General features: G+C 45.0%; 1 protein-coding gene across 3 annotated transcripts in view; it reads right to left on the reverse strand.

Annotated features, from left to right (window-relative positions):
- The window catches only part of LOC121584505 (netrin-G2), an 80631-nt gene that overhangs the window by 18787 nt on the left and 36273 nt on the right, over positions 1-25571 (reverse strand). For all 3 annotated transcript variants that reach the window (XR_006003729.2, XM_041900413.2, XM_041900412.2), the window contains exons 4-5: positions 8345-8517; positions 7844-7867 (exon numbers count right to left, since the gene is read on the reverse strand). Coding sequence is in view for 2 of the 3 variants with exons in the window: in XM_041900413.2 (XP_041756347.1) it covers positions 7844-7867; positions 8345-8517 (197 nt within the window). In the remaining variant the exon portion in view is untranslated. The remainder of the gene's footprint in view (positions 1-7843; positions 7868-8344; positions 8518-25571) is intronic.

Below are 25571 nucleotides of genomic sequence, written 5' to 3' on the forward strand. Positions count from 1 at the left end.
GAGAATTTTCCTGCACAGCAAGAAATGCAAACTTGTAGTGTATTTATCAACCCCTACAAAAAATGTCCATTATAATCCACATAATAATTCACATTTCCTGTTGTTGCAGGATTATTTCCTGCTGTAGCAAACTGTCTCAAACCATATGAACTCTACATTCCGATGCTCGTGACATGACAGAGAAAGATATCAGAGCAAGGTGCTTAAAAATAAACATGGATGACCTTTCCTCTTAAGTATTGATATTGAGCATATTCCATAATTCATCAGGACAAATGGGGGGTGACATGTCCAGGGACGGATTAAGAAATCATAGGCCCCAAGGCTTTGTTTTTTTTATAGCCCCAACCCACCAAACTGTGTGTTTTTCCCTCGATTGTATTTCGAAATCTGCAAAAGGCAAACCAACAGCCGCAACCAACCATAGAAATATAATCCATAGATGGCAGTTCCCATTCAAGTTAGGACTGGCATCCATTGCTAGTGTACTCATAAGTTTAATTGCCAGGGTAAGAGGTTAGTGTGATGAGTGTGATTAGAAGGAGTCAGGCGCAGGAGGGTAAATCACAGAATACAGAGTTTATTCCGTCGTACACAGTTGCGCTGGATAGTGAAAACAAAATACAGGCACAGGGGAACAATCTACCCCGGCAATACAAGATAAGTGTAGCTCCAACAAAATAGAGGCACAGGGGAACAATCTACCCCGGCAATATAAGGTACGAATAGCTCCACCGAGCTACACTCAACTCACATAAAACAATCACCCACAAGGACAAGGGGGCAGAGAGAACACTTCTACACGGACTAATGAGGGGATAAGAACCAGGTGTGTGTAATTGACAAGACAAGACAAATGGAATGATGATATATGGAGCGGTAGTGGCTAGTAAGCCGGTGACGACGAATGCCGAAACCTGCCCGAACAAGGAGTGGAGGCAGCCTCGGCGGAAGTCGTGACAGTACCTCCCCCCCCTTGACGCACAGCTCCAGCAGCGTGCCGACCCCGGCCTCGGGACGGCCAGGTGGACGCGGAGCAGGGCGAGCCGGATGGCGACGGAGGAAATCCCGCAACAGGGAGGGATCGAGGATATCCCTCACCGGGACCCAGCACCGTTCCTCCGGACGGCGTGCTGCTGGAGCTGCGCGTCAAGGGGGGAGGGGGATACTGTCACGACTTCCGCCGAGGCTGCCTCCCCTCCTTGTTCGGGCAGGCTTCGGCATTCGTCGTCACCGGCTTACTAGCCACTACCGCTCCATATATCATCATTCCATTTGTCTTGTCTTGTCAATTACACACACCTGGTTCATATCCCCTCATTAGTCCGTGTAGAAGTGCTCCCTCTGCCCCCTTGTCCTTGTGGGTGATTGTTTTATGTGAGTTGAGTGTAGCTCGGTGGAGCTATTCGTACCTTGTAGATTGTTCCCCTGTGCCTGTATTTTGTTGGAGCTACCCGTACCTTGTATTTGCTGGGGTAGATTGTTCCCCTGTGCCTGTATTTTGTTGTCGCTATCCAGCGCAACTGTGTACGACGGAATAAACTCTGTATTCGGTGATTTACCCTCCTGCGCCTGACTCCTTCTAATCACACTCATCACAGAATCACCCACCCGCTATGGAGTCAGCGGGAGAGGAGCGCATGCCTGCCTCTACTGAGCCACACACACATATACACAGGTCAGAAATCACTAGGCCATGGGAGACTCATACCAAAACACACGGAAAGCAAATGTTTACAAAAAATTATGATATCTCTACTTCTCTGATAACACACATGCAGATATGAATATGTTCTATTCTTTCCAGTATGCTATGCATCACAAACTACTGTAGGGGTGGGGGTTGGTAAAAACTATGTGGGTGAGCTATACAACACTCATACTCAACCAGCCACTTTACTACTACACACTAAATGACCAAGCTTTCTGAGACAAAGATGAATCAACTCCTCTCTTCTCCTTTGTGCTTCATCAACATTATAGCCTTCCCTTTCAGCTTTGCGGCACTACACATTTCCTGGTCATCAGGAATGCACAGGGGACACATTATACTGTATGTGCTGCTTTAGTAAATGTACTCTGGTTTAAAAGTCAATAGGAGGCAGGAGGTTGATGAGCTCTCAGACTATGTCTGCGTCTGAAATGGCACCATGTGTCTGTCATATAGGGAGGATTCCGACCCGAGTTACAGTAAGTGCGCTTAAATGGAACGTACAGTGGCTTTCGAAAGTATTCACCCCACTTGGCATTTTTCCTATTTTGTTGCCTTACAACCTGGAATTAAAATTGATTTTGGGGGGGGTTGTATCATTTGATTTACACAACATGCCTACCACTTTGAAGATGCAAAATATTTTTTATTGTGAAACAAACAAGAAATAAGACAAAAAAACAGAACACTTGAGCATGCATAACTATTCACCCCCCCCTAAGTCAATACTTTGTAGAGCCACCTTTTGCAGCAATTACAGCTGCAAGTCTCTTGGGGTATGTCTCGTAAAGCTTGGCACATCTAGCCACTGGGATTTCTTTCCCATTCTTCAAGGCAAAACTGCTCCAGCTGGGATGGGTTCCGCCGGTGTACAACAATCTTTAAGTCATACCACAGATTCTCAATTGGATGAGGTCTGGGCTTTGACTAGGCCATTCCAAGACATTTAAATGTTTCCTCTTAAACCACTCAAGTGTTGCTTTAGCAGTATGCTTAGGGTCATTGTCCTGCTGGAAGATGAACCTCCGTCCCAGTCTCAAATCTCTGGAAGACTGAAACAGGTTTCCCTCAAAAATTTCCCTGTATTTAGCGGCATCCATCATTCCTTCAATTCTGACCAGTTTCCCAGTCCCTGCCGATGAAAAACATCCCAACAGCATGATGCTGCCACCACCATGCTTCACTGTGGGGATGGTGTTCTCGGGGTGATGAGAGGTGTTGGGTTTGTGCCAGACATAGCGTTTTCCTTGATGGCCAAAAAGCTCAATTTTAGTCTCATCTGACCAGAGAACCTTCTTCCATATGTTTGGGGAGTCTCCCACATGCCTTTTGGCGAACACCAAACATGTTTGCTTATTTTTTTCTTTAAGCAATGGCTTTTTTCTGGCCACTCTTCCATAAAGCCCAGCTCTGTGGAGTGTACGGCTTAAAGTGGTCCTATAGACAGATACTCCAATCTCCGCTGTGGAGCTTTGCAGCTCCTTCAGGGTTATCTTTGGTCTCTTTGTTGCCTCTCTGATTAATGCCCTCCTTGTCTGGTCCATGAGTTTTGGTGAGCGGCCCTCTCTTGGCAGGTTTGTTGTGGTGCCATATTCTTTCTATTTTTTAATAATGGATTTAATGGTGCTCCGTGGGATGTTCAAAGTTTCTGATATTTTTTTATAACCCAACCCTGATCTGTACTTCATCACAACTTTGTCCCTGACCTGTTTGGAGAGCTCCTTGGTCTTCATGGTGCCGCTTGCTTGGTGGTGCACCTTGCTTAGTGGTGTTGCAGACTCTGGGGCCTTTCAGAACAGGTGTATATATACTGATATCATGAGACACTTAGATTTTTCACTTTTTAATTTCACTTAAACAGTTTGGACTATTTTGTGTATGTCCATAACATGAAATCCAAATAAAAATCCATTTAAATTACAGGTTGTAATAAAACAAAATAGGAAAAACGCTAAAGGAGATGAATACTTTTGCAAGGCTCTGTAATTGCTTTTTTCATGGGCTTTTCTCTCTACGCGTATTCTGATCTTGAATTTAGGCATGAGAATAGCTATTCACCTTGCTATTCGTTGGGGGTGGAGATAAAATAAACGAAGGTGTGTCTACAGATACACCGTATTCTGACCTTGACTCAATTCCCTCGTAATTCCACTACCTTTACGCACGATAAAATGGTGAATAAGGTCGAGCAACCTGTTGGTTCCAAGTGGAACATCATCTACATAATTATTTCTGATAGAAATGAAACCATTCTCCATGCACTGTATTTTACAAATTGATAAGAGCTATTGATAAGAGCTAGACAAATGAGTAAGCAGTTTGGATAAGGGGATTGTAAATACACATGACAGTTGTTTTAGATCTATTTTACCTTACGATCGCTGGACCAATGTGAAACCTTTCACATGGCGGCAAACTGAAGCATATCAACATAGCACCTTTTCCACAGTGAAGTTTATGAAATGCTGGCCTTGTAACTTGCAGATTTGAAATGTGGAGACCCAAGCTATAGGCTTTTGTAGCCATGCGCAAATGACTGTGTAGCGTCAAACCTAGAGAGTTGATTTATGGTTTCTAGAATGTTTTAATTATAATCCCAGACTTTTCCCTGTATTGAAAAAGAAAAAAAGCCATTATCGGTAGCCACCGTCAGTTATACCAACATACATTTATAACTGTCACTTTAGTGTTAGTTTCTTTACATTTTGCATTATTCCATTAAATTGTTAGTTTACCTTTCTTTCCTCTGTCACATTTGTGTGGTTGTTCCTGAAGATCGCTAGCAATAGTGGCTAATGTATTACAAGTTGTGCAATAATATGGAACATGTAACCTATTTGAATCATTATGGAATGCAGACCATACATAGCAGTTTAAACGTGGAGCCTGGCGCACGGTTCACCATGACTGGACCGCTGTCATCACAGTTCCAAGATTAGTGAGGATTATTAGGGTAGATTTATAGGACTACTGTTCAACCCCTATAGTACACTTTTCTCATCTTCCAATAATTAATGGATTGAACAATTGAATATGGTAACTTTCAGGATGAATCAAACTACTGTGTTTTTTATTTACTAATATATTTAGTGCGTAAAGGCTCTACAAACCTGTTTTTTTAAATTATTCATAAATACTTTCCTAACCCTAAATAATATACAAGATCAGAGTACTTTTAAATCTACCAATTGGTTCTGAAAAGGAGACGAATATGTGTGTATTTAGGCCTGCATGGCTTTCTTTCATTGATCCCTAATATTCTGAACCGTTCTCCTATTCAATGCCTTCGGAAAGTATTCAGACCCCTTGACTTTTTCCACATTTTGTTACGTTACAGCCTTATTCTAAAATTGATTAAATAATAACATTTCCTCATCAATCTACACACAATACCCCATAATGACAAAACAAAAAATGGTTCTTAGACATTTTTGCAACAAATAAACAAAACGTATTTATTCAAAGACTTTGCTATGAGACTCGATATTGAGCTCAGGTGCATTCTGTTTCCATTGATCATCTTTGATATGTTTCTACAACTTGATTGGAGTCCACCTGTCGTAAATTCAATTGATTGGACATGATTTGGAAAGGCACACACCTGTCTATATAAGGTCCCACAGTTGACTGTGCATGTCAGAGCAAAAACCAAGCCATGAGGTCAAAGGAATTGTTAGTAGAGCTCCGAGACAGGATTGTGTCGAGGCACAGATCTGGGGAAGAGTACCAAAAAATGCCTGCAGGATTGAACATCCCAAAGAACACAGTGGCCTCCATCATTCTTAAATGGAAGAAGTTTGGAACCACCAAGACTCTTCCTAGAGCTGGCCGCCCGGCCTGACTGAGCAATCAGGGGAGAAGGGCCTTGGTCAGGAAGGTGACCAAAAACCCGATGGTCACTCTGACAGAGCTCTAGAGTTCCTCTGTGGGGATGGGAGAACCTTCCAGAAGGACAACCATCTCTGCAGCACTCCACCAATCAGGCCTTTATGGTAGAGTGGCCAGACGGAAGCCACTCCTCAGTAAAAGTCACATGACAGCCCGCTTGGAGTTTGCGAAAAGGCACCCAAAGACTCTCAGACCATGAGAATCAAGATTCTCTGGTCTGATGAAACCAAGATTGAACTCTTTGGACTGAATGCCAAGGCTCATGTCTGGAGGAAACCTGGCACCATCCCTACGGTGAAGCATGGTGGTGGCAGCATCATGCCGTGGGGATGATTTTCAGCGGCAGGGACTGGGAGACTAGTCAGGATCAAGGCACAGATGAACGGAGCAAAGTACAGAGAGATCCTTGATGAAAACAACAACCCTAAGCACACAGCCAAGACCACGCAGGAGTGGCTTCGGGACAAGTTTCTGAATGTCCTTGAGTGGCCCAGCCAGAGCCCGGACTTGAACCCGATCAAACATCTCTGGAGAGACCTGAAAATAGCTATGCAGCGACGCTCCCCATCCAACCTGACAGAGCTTGAGAGGATCTGCAGAGAAGAATGGGAGAAACTCCCCAAATACAGATGTGCCAAGCTTGTAGCGTCATACCCAAGAAGCCTTGAAGCTGTAATCGCTGCCAAAGGTGTTTCAACAAATTACTGAGTAAAGGGTCTGAATACTTATGTAAATGTGCTATTTCATTTATTTATTTTTTGATTTAGTAGCAAAAAATTATAATAACCGGTTTTTGCTTTGTCATTATGGGGTATTGTGTGTCGATTGATGAGGGGGAAAAAACAATTCAATCAATTTTAGAATAAGGCTGTAACGTAACAAAATGTGGAAAACGTCAAGGGGTCTGAATACTTTCCGAATTCTAGTAAGTCTGTCTAGAAAATTCAAACTAAAGGTAGGCTACACCTAATGTAAAGGGATTGCTTTAGATAAATGTACTGAAAACCTTACTGAAAACGCCACAATAAATTATGTTGGCCAGCAAGTGGGAGGGTTTTCAGCAGTTGAATTCAATTCATTCAGCGTGCGCAAGGCCTGTTACGCACCTGCATAAGGTAAGTCTGAATACCACCTACTGATAAGTGCGTAGGAAAGGCGTACATTTCCTAAATTGGAATCGGGCCCATAGTGCACTACTTTTGACCAGGGCCCATATGGCTCTGTAGGAGTAGCGCACTATATAGGCAATATAGGGAATAGGGTGCCATTTCAGACGCAGCCTGTGTTCCTCTTAGACAGGCACTCTGCCTGGCTGTCAGACACTCCAACCGTAGTTGCTCTCCCACCTTCTATACTAGTAGTAACTGTGGGCAGTTGGTCTGTGGGTGGATTGGCTGTAGTCGCCAACGCAGGTGTGGTTGTTGGCGGGGGCTGGACTGTTGTGGGCGCTGAGAGGGCACAACACCAAGAAGGTACAGAGAAACAGTCAAATGATATCAACAGATGCACTAACATGGGAATATCCAGATCATGGATATACCATCAAATCAACCCATTATGTGATTGCTCTTGCCACAGGCACATGTACAGACCCATCACTTGTTTAGCAGTTGTGGAGAACCCCTTGCTTTCAACAATATGGTTACTCAACCACAACTGTGGCTGTGCCTGTGCAGCATCTCCTATACAGATGGACCATCTTCATTTGGAAATGTAAAACTTCTAGTGCATTTGAGGTTTAAAAAGGTTTGTTATTTCCACTTAGAAATTTCAGACTTGATTTTCCCTTACGAAAAATTTATCAATCCCTACAAAAATGTCCATGAATTATAATCCATATAATAATTCAAATTTCCTGTTGCTGCAGGATTATTTTCCTACTGGCTCAAATTAAGATCTTACATCTGTAGGTCTGCACAGAACCCCAATACACTCACTGTCCCTCTCACACCATGTCCTTGGGCTAGCCCTCATCTACAAACCCTGTTACACTGAAACACTTTTAATCCCCTCCTCCCATTTGAATTATAGACCGGCACTGAGGGATATAAAACTGTGGAAAAATGTATTGTGAGTGTGATCATCGTGATTACAATGAAGGGACCCACCACAACACCAGAGGGGAGGGACATAAATTATTTAATATGATGGACAATAAATAAGAGAAAAAATGATGGCATACAACCAGAGAATGAAAAAGAAATTATAACAAGCTCTATCGCGTTTGATTAGGACGTTACTTACTGCCAAGAGTCCCAGCAGCCTCACCTGACAGACAGACAGAGAGAGAGAGAGAGAGAGAGAGAGAGAGAGAGAGAGAGAGAGAGAGAGAGAGAGAGAGAAACAAATGGAGGTTTACTCATTTTTTTTGAGAATCAGTCTCTTTATTTATATTTATATCTAAAAAAAGAGAGATAAAGGCTTTTCAGCTTTCAATGCTTAATGTACAGAACATCAGGCACCACATCTGCCATTGGAAGCGGCAAGCCCCCATTCCCTCTGTAGTTTGCGAGTATAGAATAGGGTGCTTCTGCATACAGTATCAGTGTACATCTGTAGGATTCCTCAAGCTAACAGACTTCTCTCCTGTGAAATGTGACAGCTTCAGCTGCACCACTCTGTGGCTGTATAGAGCAGATGACCCTAATTATTTTTCAGCCATTACTTCATCCGTCAAGTAACGTGCCTGGTATAGTATGGTTGGTATAATATTATGTTTGAAGTGTATAGCTGTAGGCTACGTACAGGTATTGGGGGATCCGTTGGGGGTGGGTAGGTAGGATCCAGGTTTCCATGACTTGGCTTTGAAGCCCCTCTCACAGCGAGTGCAGTCCTGGCCCGTCGTATTGTGTTCACAGTCACACTGCAGGCTGCCCTCTCGAAAGGTGCACTGGCCAGCATGGAGGTTACATTTACACCTATGGCAAAATGGGGGGAGGAGGGGAAAGGTAGAAGCAATGTCAATCCACAACATGTCACTGTTATGGCCTCACTTGAACTTGAACAACTGCTGCGCTAATCATGCATGATCAAGTACACCTTGCGGTTATTGACAATAGTTTTTGATAAATTTTATTTTAAATCAATTGTTTTCCTGAATAAATTGTGGTGTTAAAGAGTAAGACTAAAGAGTAAGATTTATAGATTTATAGATTTATAGCACATTGTTCATTTATTGCGAGCTCAAAGCTGAGTATGACAATAGAGAGAGAGAGAGAGCACAAGAGATAAAACATTCTTGAAGATCGTGATTGACAATCGGCAGTATGCATTTGCATGTTTTAAAAGTGGCCAGAGCTAAATCTTTCAGGGAAACATAATTAAATAAATAGATAAGAAAATGTAAACTCCCAGGTCAAACATTTCCTGATCTCGAGAAATTACCCCAGGCCATTTCCATCAAAATAATTTTTCGAAGGGGTAAGATTGAGGTGGCGAGAGAGGTGGCAAGCAGGATAGCATGGTAATGGTGACATTTGAATAACAATCATAATCAGATGTGGGAGTGACTTCCAAAACACAGTGTTCCACTCTGGTGAGCCGCCCACCCTTCGTTTGCATGAAATATTCATAGGACGGACCTCCACATCTCCACAAGGATTTGTATTTTTGTATTTTATTGCGGTTCCCCATTAGCTGCTGCCCTGCAGCAGCAACTCTTCCTGGGTTCCAAACAAGATTAAGGCAATTACATACAAAATAAAACAGTACATCACACAACACATTATTACACACTACTCTACCACAACATCTTTACAATACAACACATTATTACACACTACTCTACCACAACATATCTACAATACAACACATTATTACACACTACTCTACCACAACATATCTACAATACAACACATTATTACACACTACTCTACCACAACATATCTACAATACAACACATTATTACACACTACTCTACCATAACATATCTACAATACAACACATTATTACACACTACTCTACCACAACATATCTACAATACAACACATTATTACACACTACTCTACCATAACATATCTACAATACAACACATTATTACACACTACTCTACCATAACATATCTACAATACAACACATTATTACACACTACTCTACCATAACATATCTACAATACAAAATCCATAATACAGCAATATAACAATATTACAATGTAGGTGTGTGTAGAGTGTGTGTGTCTGTGACTGTGTGTGTGCCTCTTCACAGTCCGCACTGTTCCATAAGGTGTAGTTTTATCTGTTTTTTTAATCTGATTTTACTGCTTGCATGAATTACATGATGTGGAATAGAGTTCCATATAGTCATGGCTCTGTGTAGTACTGTGCGTTTCCCGGAGTCTGTTCTGGACTTGGGCACTGTGTAGAGACCTCTGGTGGCATGTCTTATGGGGTATGCATGGGTGTCTGAGCTGTGTGCTAGTCATTTAAACAGACAGCTCGGTACTTTCAACATGTCAATACCTCTCACAAAGACAAGTAGTGATGCAGTCAATCTCTTCTCTACTTTGAGCCAGGAGAGATTGATATGCATGTTATTGGTGTACATTTAAGGGCCAGCCATGCTGCTTTGTTCTGGGGCCACTGTAATTAATGTTCCTCTTTGTGGCACTTAACCATATGACTGGGCAGTAGTCCAGTTGAGACAAAACTAGGGCCTGTAGGACTTGTTTTGTTGATAGCGATGTCAAGAAAGCAGAGTAGCACTTTATTACGGACAGTGGTCTTCCCATCTAAGCTACCGTTGCATCAATATGTTTTGACCATAACAGTTTACACAACAGGGTTGAACCAAACAGTTTAGTCTCCTCAACTTGCTACATTTCCAAATGATTCATTACAAGATTTAGTTGAGGTTTAGGGTTTAGTGAATGATTTGTCCCAAATACAATGCTTTTAGTTTTTGAAATATGTAAGACTACACTCTTAGAAAAAAGGGTTCCTGAAGGGTTCTTCAGCTGTCCCCATAGGAGAACCCTTTTTGGTTCCAGGTAGAACCATTTTGGGTTCCATGTAGAACCCTATGTGGAACGGATTCTACATGGAATCCAAAAGGGTTCTACCTGGAACCAAATAGGTTCTACCTGGAACCAAAAATGGTTCTTCAAAGGGTTCTCCTAGATAGCACCTTTTTTTCTAAGGGTGTAGCTTATTTCTTGCCACCCATTCTAAAACTGACTGCAGCTCTTTGTTAAGTGTTGCAGTGATTTCACTTGCTTTGGTAGATTACGTGTATAGTGTCGAGTCATCAGCAGACATAGACACACAGGCCTTACTCACTGCCAGTGGCAGGTCATTAGTAAAGATTGAAAAAAGTAAGGGGCTTAGACAGCTGCCCTGGGGAATGGCTGACTCTACCTGGATTATGTTGGAGAAGCTTCCATCAAAGAACACCCTCTGTGTTCTGTTAGACAGGAAACTCTCGATCCACGATATAGCAGGAGATGTAAAGCCATAACACGTATGTTCTTCCAGCAGCAGATGATGATTGATAATGTCAAAAGCTAACAAAACAGCTCCCACAATCTTCTTATTATCAATTTCTTTCAGCCAATGATCAGTCATTTGTATAAGTGCCATACATGTTGAGTGCCCTTCCTTATAAGCGTGCTGAAAGTCTGTTGTAATTTGTTTACTGTGAAATAGCATTGTATCTCGTCAAACCCAATTTTTCCAAAAGTTTACTAAGGGTTGGTAACAGGCTAATTGGTCGGCTGTTTGAGCCAGTAAAGGGTGCTTTGCTATTCTTGGGTAGCGGATGTCTTCTCTCCTCTCGTCTCCTCTCCTCCTCTCCTCTCCTCCGCTCTCCTCTCCTCTCCTCTCCTCTCCTCTCCTCTCCTCTCCTCTCCTCTCCTCTCTCTCCTCTCCTTCCTCTCTTCCTCTCCTCTCCTCACCTCTCTTTGCCTACTCATCTCCTCTGATATAGACTTACTGTACCCTATAGCTAGCTAGATCTCCATTGAAAAATCGGATTGAGATTACAGTGAATTTCCTGAACTCTCCAAAGGCTTGCTTTTTGTCTGTAGATGTCCAGCAAACACAACAACATTGTTTCAACATTGTGTCCAACCACAAACCATACTGTTATTGGCATACAAAACATTTTTATTTTTAATCTTATCAATCAATTCTGAGTGAAAATACAATCAAATCAAAGAGGAATTTGGGACTTAGCATATCCAAATACTGCCACTCTGATACCATGAAGATGTACGGTAGGATATCACCTTTTCGGGTGTGTTTTAATCAGTGAATATGTCATCACACTTTCTTCAATTTTGATTTTAAAGGTTAGATATACGCTCCTGGTAAAGATAGATACAAGGGGGATCATATGAGGATGTGGCTCTTTCTCATTTCAGACTCAGCACAATGAGGAGGATAATTGACAGACAGAGCCCAGTTTCATTCCAAACTGATTGACTTCAATTAAGTCTGTTTCCAAAAGACCCCTTGGAAACTGTTGGAATTTCTCCCACCCTCTCGAGACCTTTAAGCCATAATTAAAAACTTAGCGACAATTGCAGGGCTTTTTCATCCCAGGGCTCCTGGAGACAGAACTCCCATCTTCATGAAAAATAAATCAGCGGCCCATTTTGTCTCAGTGCCTTCTGTGAAAACCCCCGGTGCTCCAGCTTATCACTAGGTCCTCCACTTTAGCTCCACTATTAATCAATTACAGAACTCTTTAGGCAGTTAGCAATCTCCCACCAAACATCTATGAACAAAGATAATCTTCTTCACTCCGTAACATGCTCATGGAACTTGATCATCAACTATTTTGCAAGAAAGCTCTAGACATTGAATTAATACAGTCTTTCCCAAACTATTTCTGGCTTTCACAGGAACATTTTCCATCCTCCTCTGCCATTTATGCTTACAAATACTGCATGAACATACAAACATGTTAATGTACAATACATTTGCATCCACTGGCAGGTCCCTTTTTACTGCAACAAAGCCAATGTGCCTTATTTAATGACAGAGACGCTACCCCTATCCCTGACTGTAACGCTTCCAGGAGAAAGTGCAATCTCTAAACAAAAAAACATCTGATGCAAAAGAGATCTGTCTTGTCTGATGGCAGAATAAATGCCTGCTGGCATATTCTAAATGTGCTTAGTTATGGACTGCTCACACACTAGTAGGCAGATTGGTATGCATCACCATCAACATGAATATTACAAATTATTGACACCTCACAAAAGTGCAAAGTGGACAGTAAAGCTCCATGATTAAAAACGGAGAGCGAGCCAAGGACGGGATGAATCATTTGTTACACTGTAAAGGACAATATGGACAAGGTCGCTCTGTCTTTGACAACAAAAATATTGTTTTCCCTTCTCCTTTGAGAAGTCACTGAAGCATGGGGTGGCTGCGGAAAAGAGAACGGACCCTCACACACTACGCTCTACATTCAGGAAGTATCCTGCCTTCACGCAGTGGCTGTCACACACACACGTACACACAGTAACACACACACACACACACAAGCACAGTCATTCATTACCGAGACCATGTTAGATTTTGAAGAGCAAAAACAGTGTGCGGAAATTGTGCTTTTGTCAAGGTGTGAGGATGTGTACATTGGATTTTCAAAGTGCCATCGGAACCCCCCGTTATGATTGTGGATGGAGCCTCTCTCCTGTGCTCTCCTTCCTTCCCAGAACCAGGGCAGCTATATCCGGCTGCTGCAGGGCAACACCCCCGCTGCCTGGGCTCATGAGCTCATGTTAAGGGCCAGCGCCAGCCAGGCCGTGCTATTGGGCCAGGATCAAACCCCCATCCGGCCATCTGGAGAGGAAGAAGGAACATGACCATACGTTCTACATATTTTCTATATATTTTTTATTTTTATTTAAAACTTTAGTTTAACAGGGAAGACATATTGAAACCTAAGTCTCTATTTCAAATGCGCCCTGTATAATACAACATAAATATACTGTCACGTTCATTGAATGACGGGTCAGACCAAGGCGCAGCGTGATATGCGTACATGTTTATTTTAACTATTAAACACACGACAAAACAACAAAGGAAACGAAACGTGAAGTCCAAGGTAGAACACACAACATACCTTACAAGGAACAAGATCCCACAACTAGACAGTGCCAAAAGGCTGCCTAAGTATGGCGACAGCTGCCTCTGATTGGGAACCACAACGGCCAACATAGAACTATACATACTAGACAAGCCACATAGAAAAAGCACAACAAGGAATATACACACCCTGACTCAACATATAAGCGTCCCCTGAGTCAGGGCGTGACAGTACCCCCCTCCCAAAGGTGCGGACTCCGACCTCTCACTCTCCGCCTCCCTGTTGCGCCCCTGGTCTGGTCTGGACCTCGGCGCGCTGCTTCCCCTCTCCTTCCTCCCACGATATGCCAGACCCTGTCTGGACCCTGGTGTGGGAGACCCCGAACCTGGAGAGGGGCTGACGTCATGGTCTGGACTGGAGCCGCTGACCGGAGCTGGACTGGGCACCAGTGGAGCGGACTGCTCTGGCTCCGGAGTGGAGCCGCTGACCGGAGCTGGACTGGACCTCGGTGGAGCGGACTGCTCTGGCTCCGGAGTGGCGCAGCTGACCGGAACTGGATCAGGCACTGGTGGAGCGGACTGCTCTGGCTCCGGAGTGGAGCAGCTGACCGGTGCCGGACCAGGCACCGGAGGAACGGGCACGGGCCGTGCTGGACTGGACAAACGCACCACTGGCTTGGTGCGAGGGGCAGGAACGGGCCGGGCCGGACTGGCGACGCGCACCACTGGCTTGGTGCGAGGAGCAGGAACAGGCCGGGCCGGGCTGATGAAGCACACCACAGGCTTGGTGCGAGGAGCAGGAACGGGCCGGGCCGGACTGGGAACACGCCCCACTGGCTTGGTGCGGGGAGCAGGAACGGGCCGGGCCGGACTGGCGACGCGCACCACTGGCTTGGTGCGAGGAGCAGGAACGGGCCGGGCCGGACTGGCGACGCGCACCACTGGCTTGGTGCGAGGAGCAGGAACAGGCCGGGCCGGGCCGGCGACGCGCACCACTGGCTTGGTGCGAGGAGCAGGAACAGGCTGGGCCGGGCTGGCAACGCGCACCACTGGCTTGGTGCGAGGTGCAGGAACAGGCCGGGCTGGCGACGCGCACCACTGGCTTGGTGCGAGGAGCAGGAACAGGCCGGGCCGGACTGGCGACGCGCACCACTGGCTTGGTGCGAGGAGCAGGAACAGGCCGGGCCGGGCTGGCGACGCGCACCACTTGCTTGGTGCGAGGTGCAGGAACAGGCCGGGCTGGGCTGGCGACGCGCACCACTGGCTTGGTGCGAGGAGCAGGAACAGGCCGGGCTGGCGACGCGCACCACTGGCTTGGTGCGAGGAGCAGTAACGGGCCGGGCTGGCGACGCGCACCACTGGCTTGGTGCGAGGAGCAGGAACAGGCCGGACTGGCAACGCACACCACTGGCTTGGTGCGAGGAGCAGGAACGGGCTGGACCGGGCTGGCGACGTGCACCACTGGCTTGGTGCGAGGAGCAGGAACGGGCCGGGCCGGACTGGCGACGCGCACCACTGGCCTGGTGCGAGGAGCAGGAACATGCCGGGCAGGGCTGGCGACGCGCACCACTGGCTTGGTGCGAGGAGCAGGAACAGGCCGGGCCGGACTGGCGACCCGCACCACTGGCTTGGTGCGAGAAGCAGGAACAGGCCGGGCCGGACTGGCGACGCGCACCACTTGCTTGGTGCGAGGGGCAGGACTGGGTTCCTTTCTTAACCCCCGCTCCTTCTGCTGCCTAACCAGCTCCTCTCGCCGTGCCTCTACTTTTTCCTTCTCCCTTTTAGCCTCCTGTAGCGCCTCCCTCTGACCGAATAACTCCTGCTCCCTCTGAGCCAACAGCCCCCGTAACATGGTGGCCTCCTCTCCTAACCTGCAGATCCGCCCTTTCATGGCCTCCTGCTGCCTCGTCGTCCACACCGTGTGCCCCCCCAAAACATTTTCTTGGGGTTGCCTCTCGGGTCTCCGTTGTCGGCACTGTTGGTGCCATTTCTCCTCTCCTACCTGGGCATCCTCCTTCATCGCCCTCCGATAACGGACGGCCTCCTCCTCTGTAATTCTCCCCCAACCGAGGAGGACATCTACTAACGTACCTCCTGTTGAGTCCCAGGCGTTTGCTCCTTCTCGGCACGCTGCTTGGTCCTTGTTTGGTGGGATCTTCTGTCACGTTCGTTGAATGACGGGTCAGACCAAGGCGCAGCGTGATATGCGTACATGTTTATTTTAACTATTAAACACACGACAAAACAACAAAGGAAACGAAACGTGAAGTCCAAGGTAGAACACACAACATACCTTACAAGGAACAAGATCCCACAACTAGACAGTGCCAATAGGCTGCCTAAGTATGGTCCCCAATCAGAGACAACGAGCGACAGCTGCCTCTGATTGGGAACCACACCGGCCAACATAGAACTATACATACTAGACGAGCCACATAGAAAAAGCACATCAAGGAATATACACACCCTGACTCAACATATAAGCGTCCCCTAAGTCAGGGTGTGACATATACACATTATATACAAAATATATATGTATATATACACACATTAAAATAGAAAAACACAGTCAAAGGAAGCACAAATAAAACATCACAAATCACCCAGAAAAACAGTTGCATTCCTCCACAAATAAGTCCCCAATCAATACTTTAAATTGCCCGAATGGCACCAGAACATCAAGATGAAATGTATTTAGAATTTTGTTCCAGCAATACGGTGCATTAAAACTAAAAGCAGATATACCTAGCTCGGTGGAGACCCTAGGAACCTCAAGAGTTAACCAATCCTGTGAACGGGTTAGGCAACTCAGAAGTATATACTTCAACAGCAAAGTTAGATAAGACGGAAGTTTATGAAGTAGGGCCTTGTAAACACAAAGGGAGTAATGTAGAGATCTACGGGTCTTTAGCGAAGTCCAGCCAACCTTTTGATACAGGATGCAGTAATGAGTATCAAAACTGTCACCTGTAACAAAACGAAGGGTACTATGGTAGATTGCATCCAACGGATTAAGAGCAGTAGCAGCTGCACTTTGATAAATAATATCACCATAATCAAGAATAAATAAAAAGGTTGACTGAAAATCTGCTTCCTGCTTAGAGAAAGGCACGATCTGTTTCTGTAGAAAAAGACTACTTTAAATCTTAGCTTCTTAACCAACTCATCTATATGTTTTTTAAACGTCAAATCCATAACAATCCAAATGCCTAAGTATTTATATGCGGGAACACGTTCGATTGGAGAACCATCTAATGAGTGAACATGTAGTTCATCTGAAACATTCTTACAAGAGAGTTTTAAAACAACATGTATGAGGTTTTGCCCCTATTAAGCATAAGTTTTAAATCAGCAAGGGATTCCTGCATAGCTATAAAATCTGACAGTAGGTTTGACACAGCCAGATCAACAGTTGGGGCAATAGCATACATAATAGTATCCGCATATAGATTAAATTGACCAATTTTTACAGATTGACCAATGGTGTTTATATGAATAGTGAAGAGAACAGCTCCCAAAATCGACCCCTGCGGTACACCTTTATGTACTTCAAGAAATTCAGATTTAACCCCATTAATCATGATGGCCTGAGTTCTGTCACTAAGATAATCATGAAACCACGAACAGGCGTCAGAGCTCAGGCCTATCAAGGACAACTTATTCAATAAAATAGCATTGATCAACAGTATCAAAAGCGTTTGATAGGCCAACAAACAAAGCAGCACATTTCATTTTAGTGTCTAAAGCATGGACAAGATCATTAACAACTAAATTGGTTGTTGCTCAGGCCTAAACCCTGATTGGTTTACATTCAAAATACATTTCTCAACAAAAAAAGAGCAAAGTACATTTACCAAGGATTCATGAATCTTAGCTAGACAAGGAAGCCTTGAAATGGGGCGATAATTATTAAGATCACTACTATCCCCTCCCTTATGGAGTGGCAGCATAAGAGCTGATTTCCATACTTTTGGAATATTCCTGATAACAATGTTAAATAAAACATTTGGGTACTTAAGCAGACCAGGATCCAATTGGTTGGCCCATGTGGATTTCTTGTTGTCTATTGCTATCAAAGCATTCAGGACTTTTCTTTCTGTAAATAGCCTAAAAGAAAAGCTTTGACTATCATTTCTCTGAACATTCACCAAGTTTCGCCTATCAGCATCCAGCCCAATATCATTGTGAATAGGCTTAGAAGTTATTTCAAAGAGATAGACCGCTGAAATAAAATGGTGATTAAATGCATCAGTGATGTCATTTTTTCCCGTAATGAGACCAGCATCTGAATTAATTTGTTGTGGCAGAGAGGAGGAACCAGACCCGTCAGGGATTTGACCGTTTTCCTGAATTTAGCCGGGTTCCCATTACAATCCGAAAGAGCGGTTACATAATAATCAGATTTAGCCTTTCTGATTTCTCTTACACAATGCGTACCAGGCATTCGATCTACCTTTAACCCTTAATTTTATGAAGGGAGCATGATTATCCACAATAGTATTGAAGACATCTGCAAAGAGGCTCAAAGCTAAATCAGGTTCAAGGATCGCTGAAATACAATAAAGGTCACATGACCTCACAAGATCATATGAAAAAAAGCCTGTTCACTTACGTTTTTAAAGTTCATCTTTGTGATGACACCAGGCTTAGATTTTTGTATTCTCACATCTCTAACACAAACAACTGGGAAATGGTCACTAATGTCTTGGGCAAAGACACCAGTAGAAACATATCAATCTTCTCAGGACTTTAAAGGGCCCCACAAACCGCCGACCCAGCTTCCGGCAGGGCAGGCGGAGGGGTAGGTTTCTGGTAGAGAGCCAGACTCGATCTCCGGGTGCGTACACCGGCCCCTCACTGCGGTGGAGATCGGCGCTCGCCTTGTGACGAAGGACGGCCCGCTGCAGGTGGACGTGGGCAGCGTTCCACGTCTCTTCCGAGCGCCTCATCCAATCATCCACCGCAGGGGCCTCGATCTGGCTCTGCTGCCAAGGTGCCAGAACCGGCTGGTAACCTAACACACATTGGAAGGGGGTTAGGTTGGTAGAGGAGTGGCAGAGAGAGTTCTGGGCCATCTCGGCCCAGGGAATGTACCGTGCCCACTCCTCCGGCCGGCCCTGGCAATACGACCTCTGAAACCTACCCACATCCTGGTTGACACGTTCTACCTGCCCGTTACTCTCCGGGTGGTACCCTGAGGTAAGGCTAACCGAGACCCCCAAACGCTCCATGAACGCTCTCCAAACACGGGAGGTAAACTGGGGGCCTCGATCAGACACTATATCCTCGGGTACCCGTAATGCCGGAAGACGTGGGTAAATAGGGCCTCAGCGGTCTGTAGGGCAGTAGGAAGACCCGACATAGGGAGAAGACGACAGGCCTTAGAGAACCGGTCCACAATGACCAGGATGGTGGTATTCCCTGAGAGAGGGGAAGGTCTGTCACAAAATCCACCGAGAGGTGGGACCATGGTCGTTGTGGAACGGGCAGGGGTTGTAACTTACCCCTGGGCAGATGTCGGGCGCCTTACACTGGGCGCACACCGAGTAGGAGGAGACATAAACCCTCACATCCCCTAGCCAAAGTGGGCCACCAGTATTTAGTGCTAAGGCAATGCACTGTCCGGCCAATACCCGGATATCCAGAGGAGGGTGACGTGTGAGCCCAGTAAATGAGTCGATCCCGAATCTCGGCGGAACGTACTTCCGACCCTCAGGACACTGTGGAGGGCTGGGGTCGAGTGCACAACGCTCGCTCGATTCCGGCATCGACCTCCCACACCACCGGTGCCACAAGGCAAGACTCCGGTAGTATGGGAGTAGGCTCAACGGACCTCTCCTCCGTGTCATACCGCGGGACAGCGCATCTGCCTTACCATTCTGGGACCCAGGGATGTACGTGATTTTAAATACGAACCTGGTGAGAAACATACTCCATCGAGCCTGGCGAGGGTTCAGTCTCCTCGCTGCCCGGATGTACTCCAGGTTCCAATGGTCAGTCAAAATGAGGAAAGGGTGTTGAGCCCCCTCAAGCCAATGCCTCCACACCTTAAGGGCTTGAACTACAGCTAACAGCTCCCTGTCCCCAACATCATAGTTACGCTCCGCCGGGCTGAGCTTTTTTGAGTAAAAGCACAGGGGCGGAGTTTAGGTGGCGTGCCGGACCGTTGAGAGAGAACGGCCCCTATACCAGCCTCAGACGCGTCTACCTCAACCTGAAAGGGTAATGCGGGATCCGGATGCGCCAGCACGGAGCCGACGTAAACAGGTCCTTCAGTCTCCTAAAGGCCCTGTCCGCATCAGCTGACCACTGCAGGCGCACCGGACCCCCCTTTCAGAAGGGGACGTGATGGGAGCTGCCACCTGTCCAAAACCCCGGATAAACCTCCGGTAGTAATTCGCAAAGCCCAAGAACTGCTGCACCTCTTTTACAGTGGTTGGAGTTTGCCAATTACGCACAGCGGACACACGATCCACCTCCATTCTCACCCCTGACGCGGACAACCGATAACCCAAAAAGGAGACCGACTCCTGGAAAAACAGACATTTCTCTGCCTTGACATATAAGTCGTGCTCCAACAGCCTCCTCAATACCACGACGCACCAGGGTTATATGCTCGGCTCGGGTAGACGAGTACACCAGAATGTCATCAATGTACACGACCACCCCTTGTCCCTGCATATCCCGGAAAATGTCATATACGAAGGATTGGAAGACTGATGGAGCATTCATCAACCCATATGGCATGACAAGATATTCGAAATGACCTGACGTGGTACTAAACGCTGTCTTCCATTCGTCGCCCTCCCTAATGCGCACCAAGTTATATGCGCTCCTGAGATCCAATTTTGTGAAAAACCGCGCTCCATGCAATTACTCTGTCATGGTCGCAATCAGAGGGAGTGGATAACTGTATTTCACAGTAATCTGATTGAGACTACGGTAATCAATGCATGGGCGCAACCCTCCATCTTTCTTCTTCACAAAAAAGAAACTCGAGGAGGCGGGAGAAGTGGAGGGCCGAATGTATCCCTGTCTCAAAGATTCGGCTATGTAAGTCTCCATAGCTTTTCTCTCCTCTTGAGACAAAGGATACACATGGCTCCGTGGGAGCGCTGCTCCTGCCTGGAGATCAATCGCACAATCCCCTGTCTATGAGGAGGCAACTGCGTCGCCCTAGTTTTACTAAACACGAGAGCTAAATCCCCATATTCAGGCGGAATGTGCAGTGCGGGCACTTGGTTTGGACTTTCCACCGAAGTCGCCCCCACGGAAACACCCAGACATCGCCCCCTCGCACTGAGCAGACCACCCATCGAGAGCCCTTTGTTGCCACGAAATAGCAGGGTTATGGGTGCTTAACCAGGAATTCCCAGCACCACTGGGTACGCAGGAGAGTCGATCAGATACAGCTGTATAGTCTCTTCATGACCCCCTGCGCACACATCCTAAGTGGTGCTGTGATCTCCCCTAATCAACCCCCGACCCCAGCGGGCGGCTATCTAAGGCATGAACGGGAAAAGGTTTGTCAACAGGTAAGAGAGGGATCCCTAAATCTAAACAAAACTTCCGATCAACAAAATTCCCAGCTGCGCCTGAATCTGCTAGCGCCTTATGCTGGGAATGAGGTGCAACCTGTGGAAAACACACAGGTATACAAAAGTGCGCAACAGAAAAACAAGGCGTCAAACAAACGGCGCACTAACATGTGCGAAAAACCTCTCCAAAACACTGGAGGGAAGTACGTAGCTCCAACACAAAACAGAAGAGCAATCACACACAAAGACAAACACACACAACGAGAACTAAATAGGACACTAACGAGGACTAACAAGACACAGGTGTACAACATCAAGACAAAACCAAACGAACATGAAACATAGATCGGTGGCAGCTAGTACTCCGGGGACGACGACCGCCGAAGCCTGCCCGAACCAGGAGGAGGAGCAGCCTCGGCCGAAACCGTGACAATAAGGTCAATCAGAGTTTACATTGAAGGATCTTTAGGGTTGGGCCGTGTAGGCTTAGTCACCAGCTGCGTTAGGTTTAGATCATAACACGTCTTTTAGATTGTCTGAAGCCTGCATTTCCAAATCATAATTTAAGTCACCCAGGATAATTTCTGATTTAGTAAAAGAAGACAACAAACTAGTTAACTCCTCGAGTGCACAAAGGTTAGCCAAGGAAGGACAATAGACCTCTATAACTGTTATGGATACATTTTCCCCAGACAAAAGGCTTAAATATAGTAGCAACAAATAGTAAGGGAAATGGATTTCAGTAAAGAGACAGCACATTTTTTTAAAAATAAGAATGGTCAGTCTACCACCTCTACCCTGTCTGTCAGCTCTAAACACATTATAACCCTCAATATTAATATCAGAGTCCAAAATGTCCCTAGACATCCAAGTTTCAGTAAATACCAGAATGTCCGAATTTTTCTTCAAAGCCCAGATCTTGATGTAATCCAGTTTAGGAAGTAAGCTCCTAATGTTCAGATGCATCAACCCAAGTCCTTTACGATTTCTAAAGTCACATGGAGTCTCCAACTCAATCAAGCTACTGTACGTTCAATAGGCGGTTGCAGGCCCTGTTTGATGGTTGATATTGATATAGTTGGTATGGCTATAAGATTGCAAAGAACAGCACCATTTGGTCTATCCCTGTTAGTATTAGAGGATGGAGAAGAAATGTGAATTAATTTTCCAAGGTCAACACCATAGGGCCTGAGGCTGCAGCCAATGTCAATGTGAATCATCTCTTTGTGCCAGACTGGGTTCAATTGCCTTCTGTTTCTTTTTTTTCTGTATTTATTAATCTGTATATGTTATGTATGTACGTGTATACAGTGAGGAAAAAAAGTATTTGATCCCCTGCTGATTTTGTACGTTTGCCCACTGACAAAGACATGATCAGTCTATAATTTTAATGGTAGGTTTATTTGAACAGTGAGAGACAGAATAACAACAACAAAATCCAGAAAAACGCATGTCAAAAATGTAATAAATTGATTTGCATTTTAATGAGGGAAATAAGTATTTGACCCCCTCTCAATCAGAAAGATTTATGGCTCCCAGGTGTCTTTTATACAGGTAACGAGCTGAGATTAGGAGCACACTCTTAAAGGGAGTGCTCCTAATCTCAGCTTGTTACCTGTATAAAGACACCTGTCCACAGAAGCAATCAATCAATCAGATTCCAAACTCTCCACAATGGCCAAGACCAAAGAGCTCTCCAAGGATGTCAGGGACAAGATTGTAGACCTACACAAGGCTGGAATGGGCTACAAGACCATCGCCAAGCAGCTTGGTGAGAAGGTGACAACAGTTGGTGCGATTATTCGCAAATGGAAGAAACACAAAAGAACTGTCAATCTCCCTTGGCCTGGGGCTCCATGCAATATCTCACATCGTGGAGTTGCAATGATCATGTGAACGGTGAGGAATCAGCCCAGAACTACACGTGTGCTCCTAATCTCAGCTCGTTACCTGTATAAAAGACACCTGGGAGCCATAAATCTTTCTGATTGAGAGGGGGTCAAATACTTATTTCCCTCATTAAAATGCAAATCAATTTATAACATTTTTGACATGCGTTTTTCTGGTTTTGGTTGTTGTTATTCTGTCTCTCACTGTTCAAATAAACCTACCATTAAAATTATAGACTGATCATTTCTTTGTCAGTGGGCAAACGTACAAAATCAGCAGGGTATCAAATACTTTTTTCCCTCACTGTATGTGCAGTTGAAGTCGGAAGTTTACATACACCTTAGCCAAATGCATTTAAACTCAGTTTTTCACAATTCCTGACATTTAATCCTAGTAAAAATTCCCTGTCTTAGGTCAGTTAGGATCACCACTTTATTTTAAGAATGTGAAATGTCAGAATAATAGTAGAGAGAATGATTTATTTCAGCTTTATTTATTTAATCACATTCCCAGTGGGTCAGAAGTTTGCATACACTCAATTAGTATTTGGTAGCATTGCCTTTAAATTGTTTACCTTGGGTCAAACGTTTCGGGTAGCTTTCCACAAGCTTCCCACAATAAGTTGGGTGAATTTTGGTCCATTCCTCCTGACAGAGCTGGTGTAACTGAGTCAGGTTTGTAGGCCTCCTTGCTTGCACACGCTTTTTCAGTTCTGCCCACACATTTTCTATAGGATTGAGGTCAGGGCTTTGTGATGGCCACTCCAATACCTTGACTTTGTTGTCCTTAAGCCATTTTGACACAACTTTGGAAGTATGCTTGGGGTCATTGTCCATTTGGAAGACCCATTTGCCACCAAGCTTTAACTTCCTGACTGATGTCTTGAGATGTTGCTTCAATATATCCACATAATTTTCCTTCCTCATGATGCCATCTATTTTGTGAAGTGCACCAGTCCCTCCTGCAGCAAAGCACCCCCACAGCATGATGCTGCCACCCCCGTGCTTCACGGATGGGATGGTGTTCTTCGGCTTGCAAGCCTTCCCCTTTTTCCTCCAAACATAACGTGGTCATTATGGCCAAACAGTTATATTTTTGACATTTCTCCAAAAAGTACAATCTTTGTCCCCATGTGCAGTTGCAAACCGTAGTCTGGCTTTTTTATGGAGGTTTTGGAGCAGTGGCTTCTTCCTTGCTGAGCGGCCTTTCAGGTTATGTTGATGTAGGACTCGTTTTACTGTGGATATAGATACTTTTGTACCTGTTTCCTCCAGCATCTTCACAAGGTCCTTTGCTGTTGTTCTGGGATTGATTTGCACTTTTCGCACCAAAATACGTTCATCTCTAGGAGACAGAACGCGTCTCCTTCCTGAGCGGTATGACGGCTGCGTGATCCCATGGTGTTTATACTTGCGTACTATTGTTTGTACAGATGAACATGGTACCTTCAGGCGTTTGGAAATTGCTCCCAAGGATGAACCAGACTTGTGGAGGTCTACAATTTTTTTTCTGAGGTCTTGGCTGATTTCTTTTGATTTTCCCATGATGTCAAGCAAAGAGGCACTGAGTTTGAAGGTAGGCCTTGAAATACATCCACAGGTACACCTCCAATTGACTCAATTAGCCTATCAGAAGCTTCTAAAGCCATTACATCATTTTCTGCAATTTTCCAAGCTGTTTAAAGGCACAGTCAACTTAGTGTATGTAAACTTCTGACCCACTGGAATTGTGATACAGTGAATTATAAGTGAAATAATCTGTCTGTAAACAATTGTTGGAAAAATTACTTGTAGTAGATGTCCTAACTGACTTGCCAAAACTATAGTTTGTTAACAAGAAATTTGTGGAGTGGTTGAAAAACTAGTTTTAATGACTCCAACCTAAGTGTATGTAAACATCCGACTTCAACTGTATGTATATTCTTTTACTGCTCTAGGGATATAATTATTGTTTGGATAACCTTATTTACTATTATGTATTGATTTTTACCTTACATTTTGTTCACTCTTTATGCGATGCGCAATGCAGAGGACACCGGAAGAAGAATTATAATTTAATTACCACAGTGAATTATTGTAATGTTTGTTTATGTGTCAATTAATCCCATAAGGGATGGGTTGCCAATTGGCGATTTGACACGAAAATAAAATGTCATTCATTCATTCATAAGGATTTCTCAGAGTACCCAATGCTGGAATGTTATAAACTGACTTACATGGGCTTTGGTTGCTATCGTGCAACAGCCCAAGCCCTCTACGTGATTTGAATACCGAGAGGGTATTCAAGTATATGGAATTCACATTTGAACTAAAAGCACTGGGTGAGCAGACCACAGTGGGCTCCTCTTTTGAGCTAACAATAGCAGATCTAAGAGTGGAGTTCAAATGAATGGGTACAACATTACAACTGACAACACCCCTGGCAGTATAGACAACAGTACGACGATAACGCTTAGAAAGGATGGGAGGTATTACATGAGCAGGGTCTGTCGCTGAGTCAATATCTTAACAC

Source organism: Coregonus clupeaformis, chromosome 16 (assembly GCF_020615455.1).
Source record: "Coregonus clupeaformis isolate EN_2021a chromosome 16, ASM2061545v1, whole genome shotgun sequence".
NCBI classification, from domain to species: domain Eukaryota; kingdom Metazoa; phylum Chordata; class Actinopteri; order Salmoniformes; family Salmonidae; genus Coregonus; species Coregonus clupeaformis.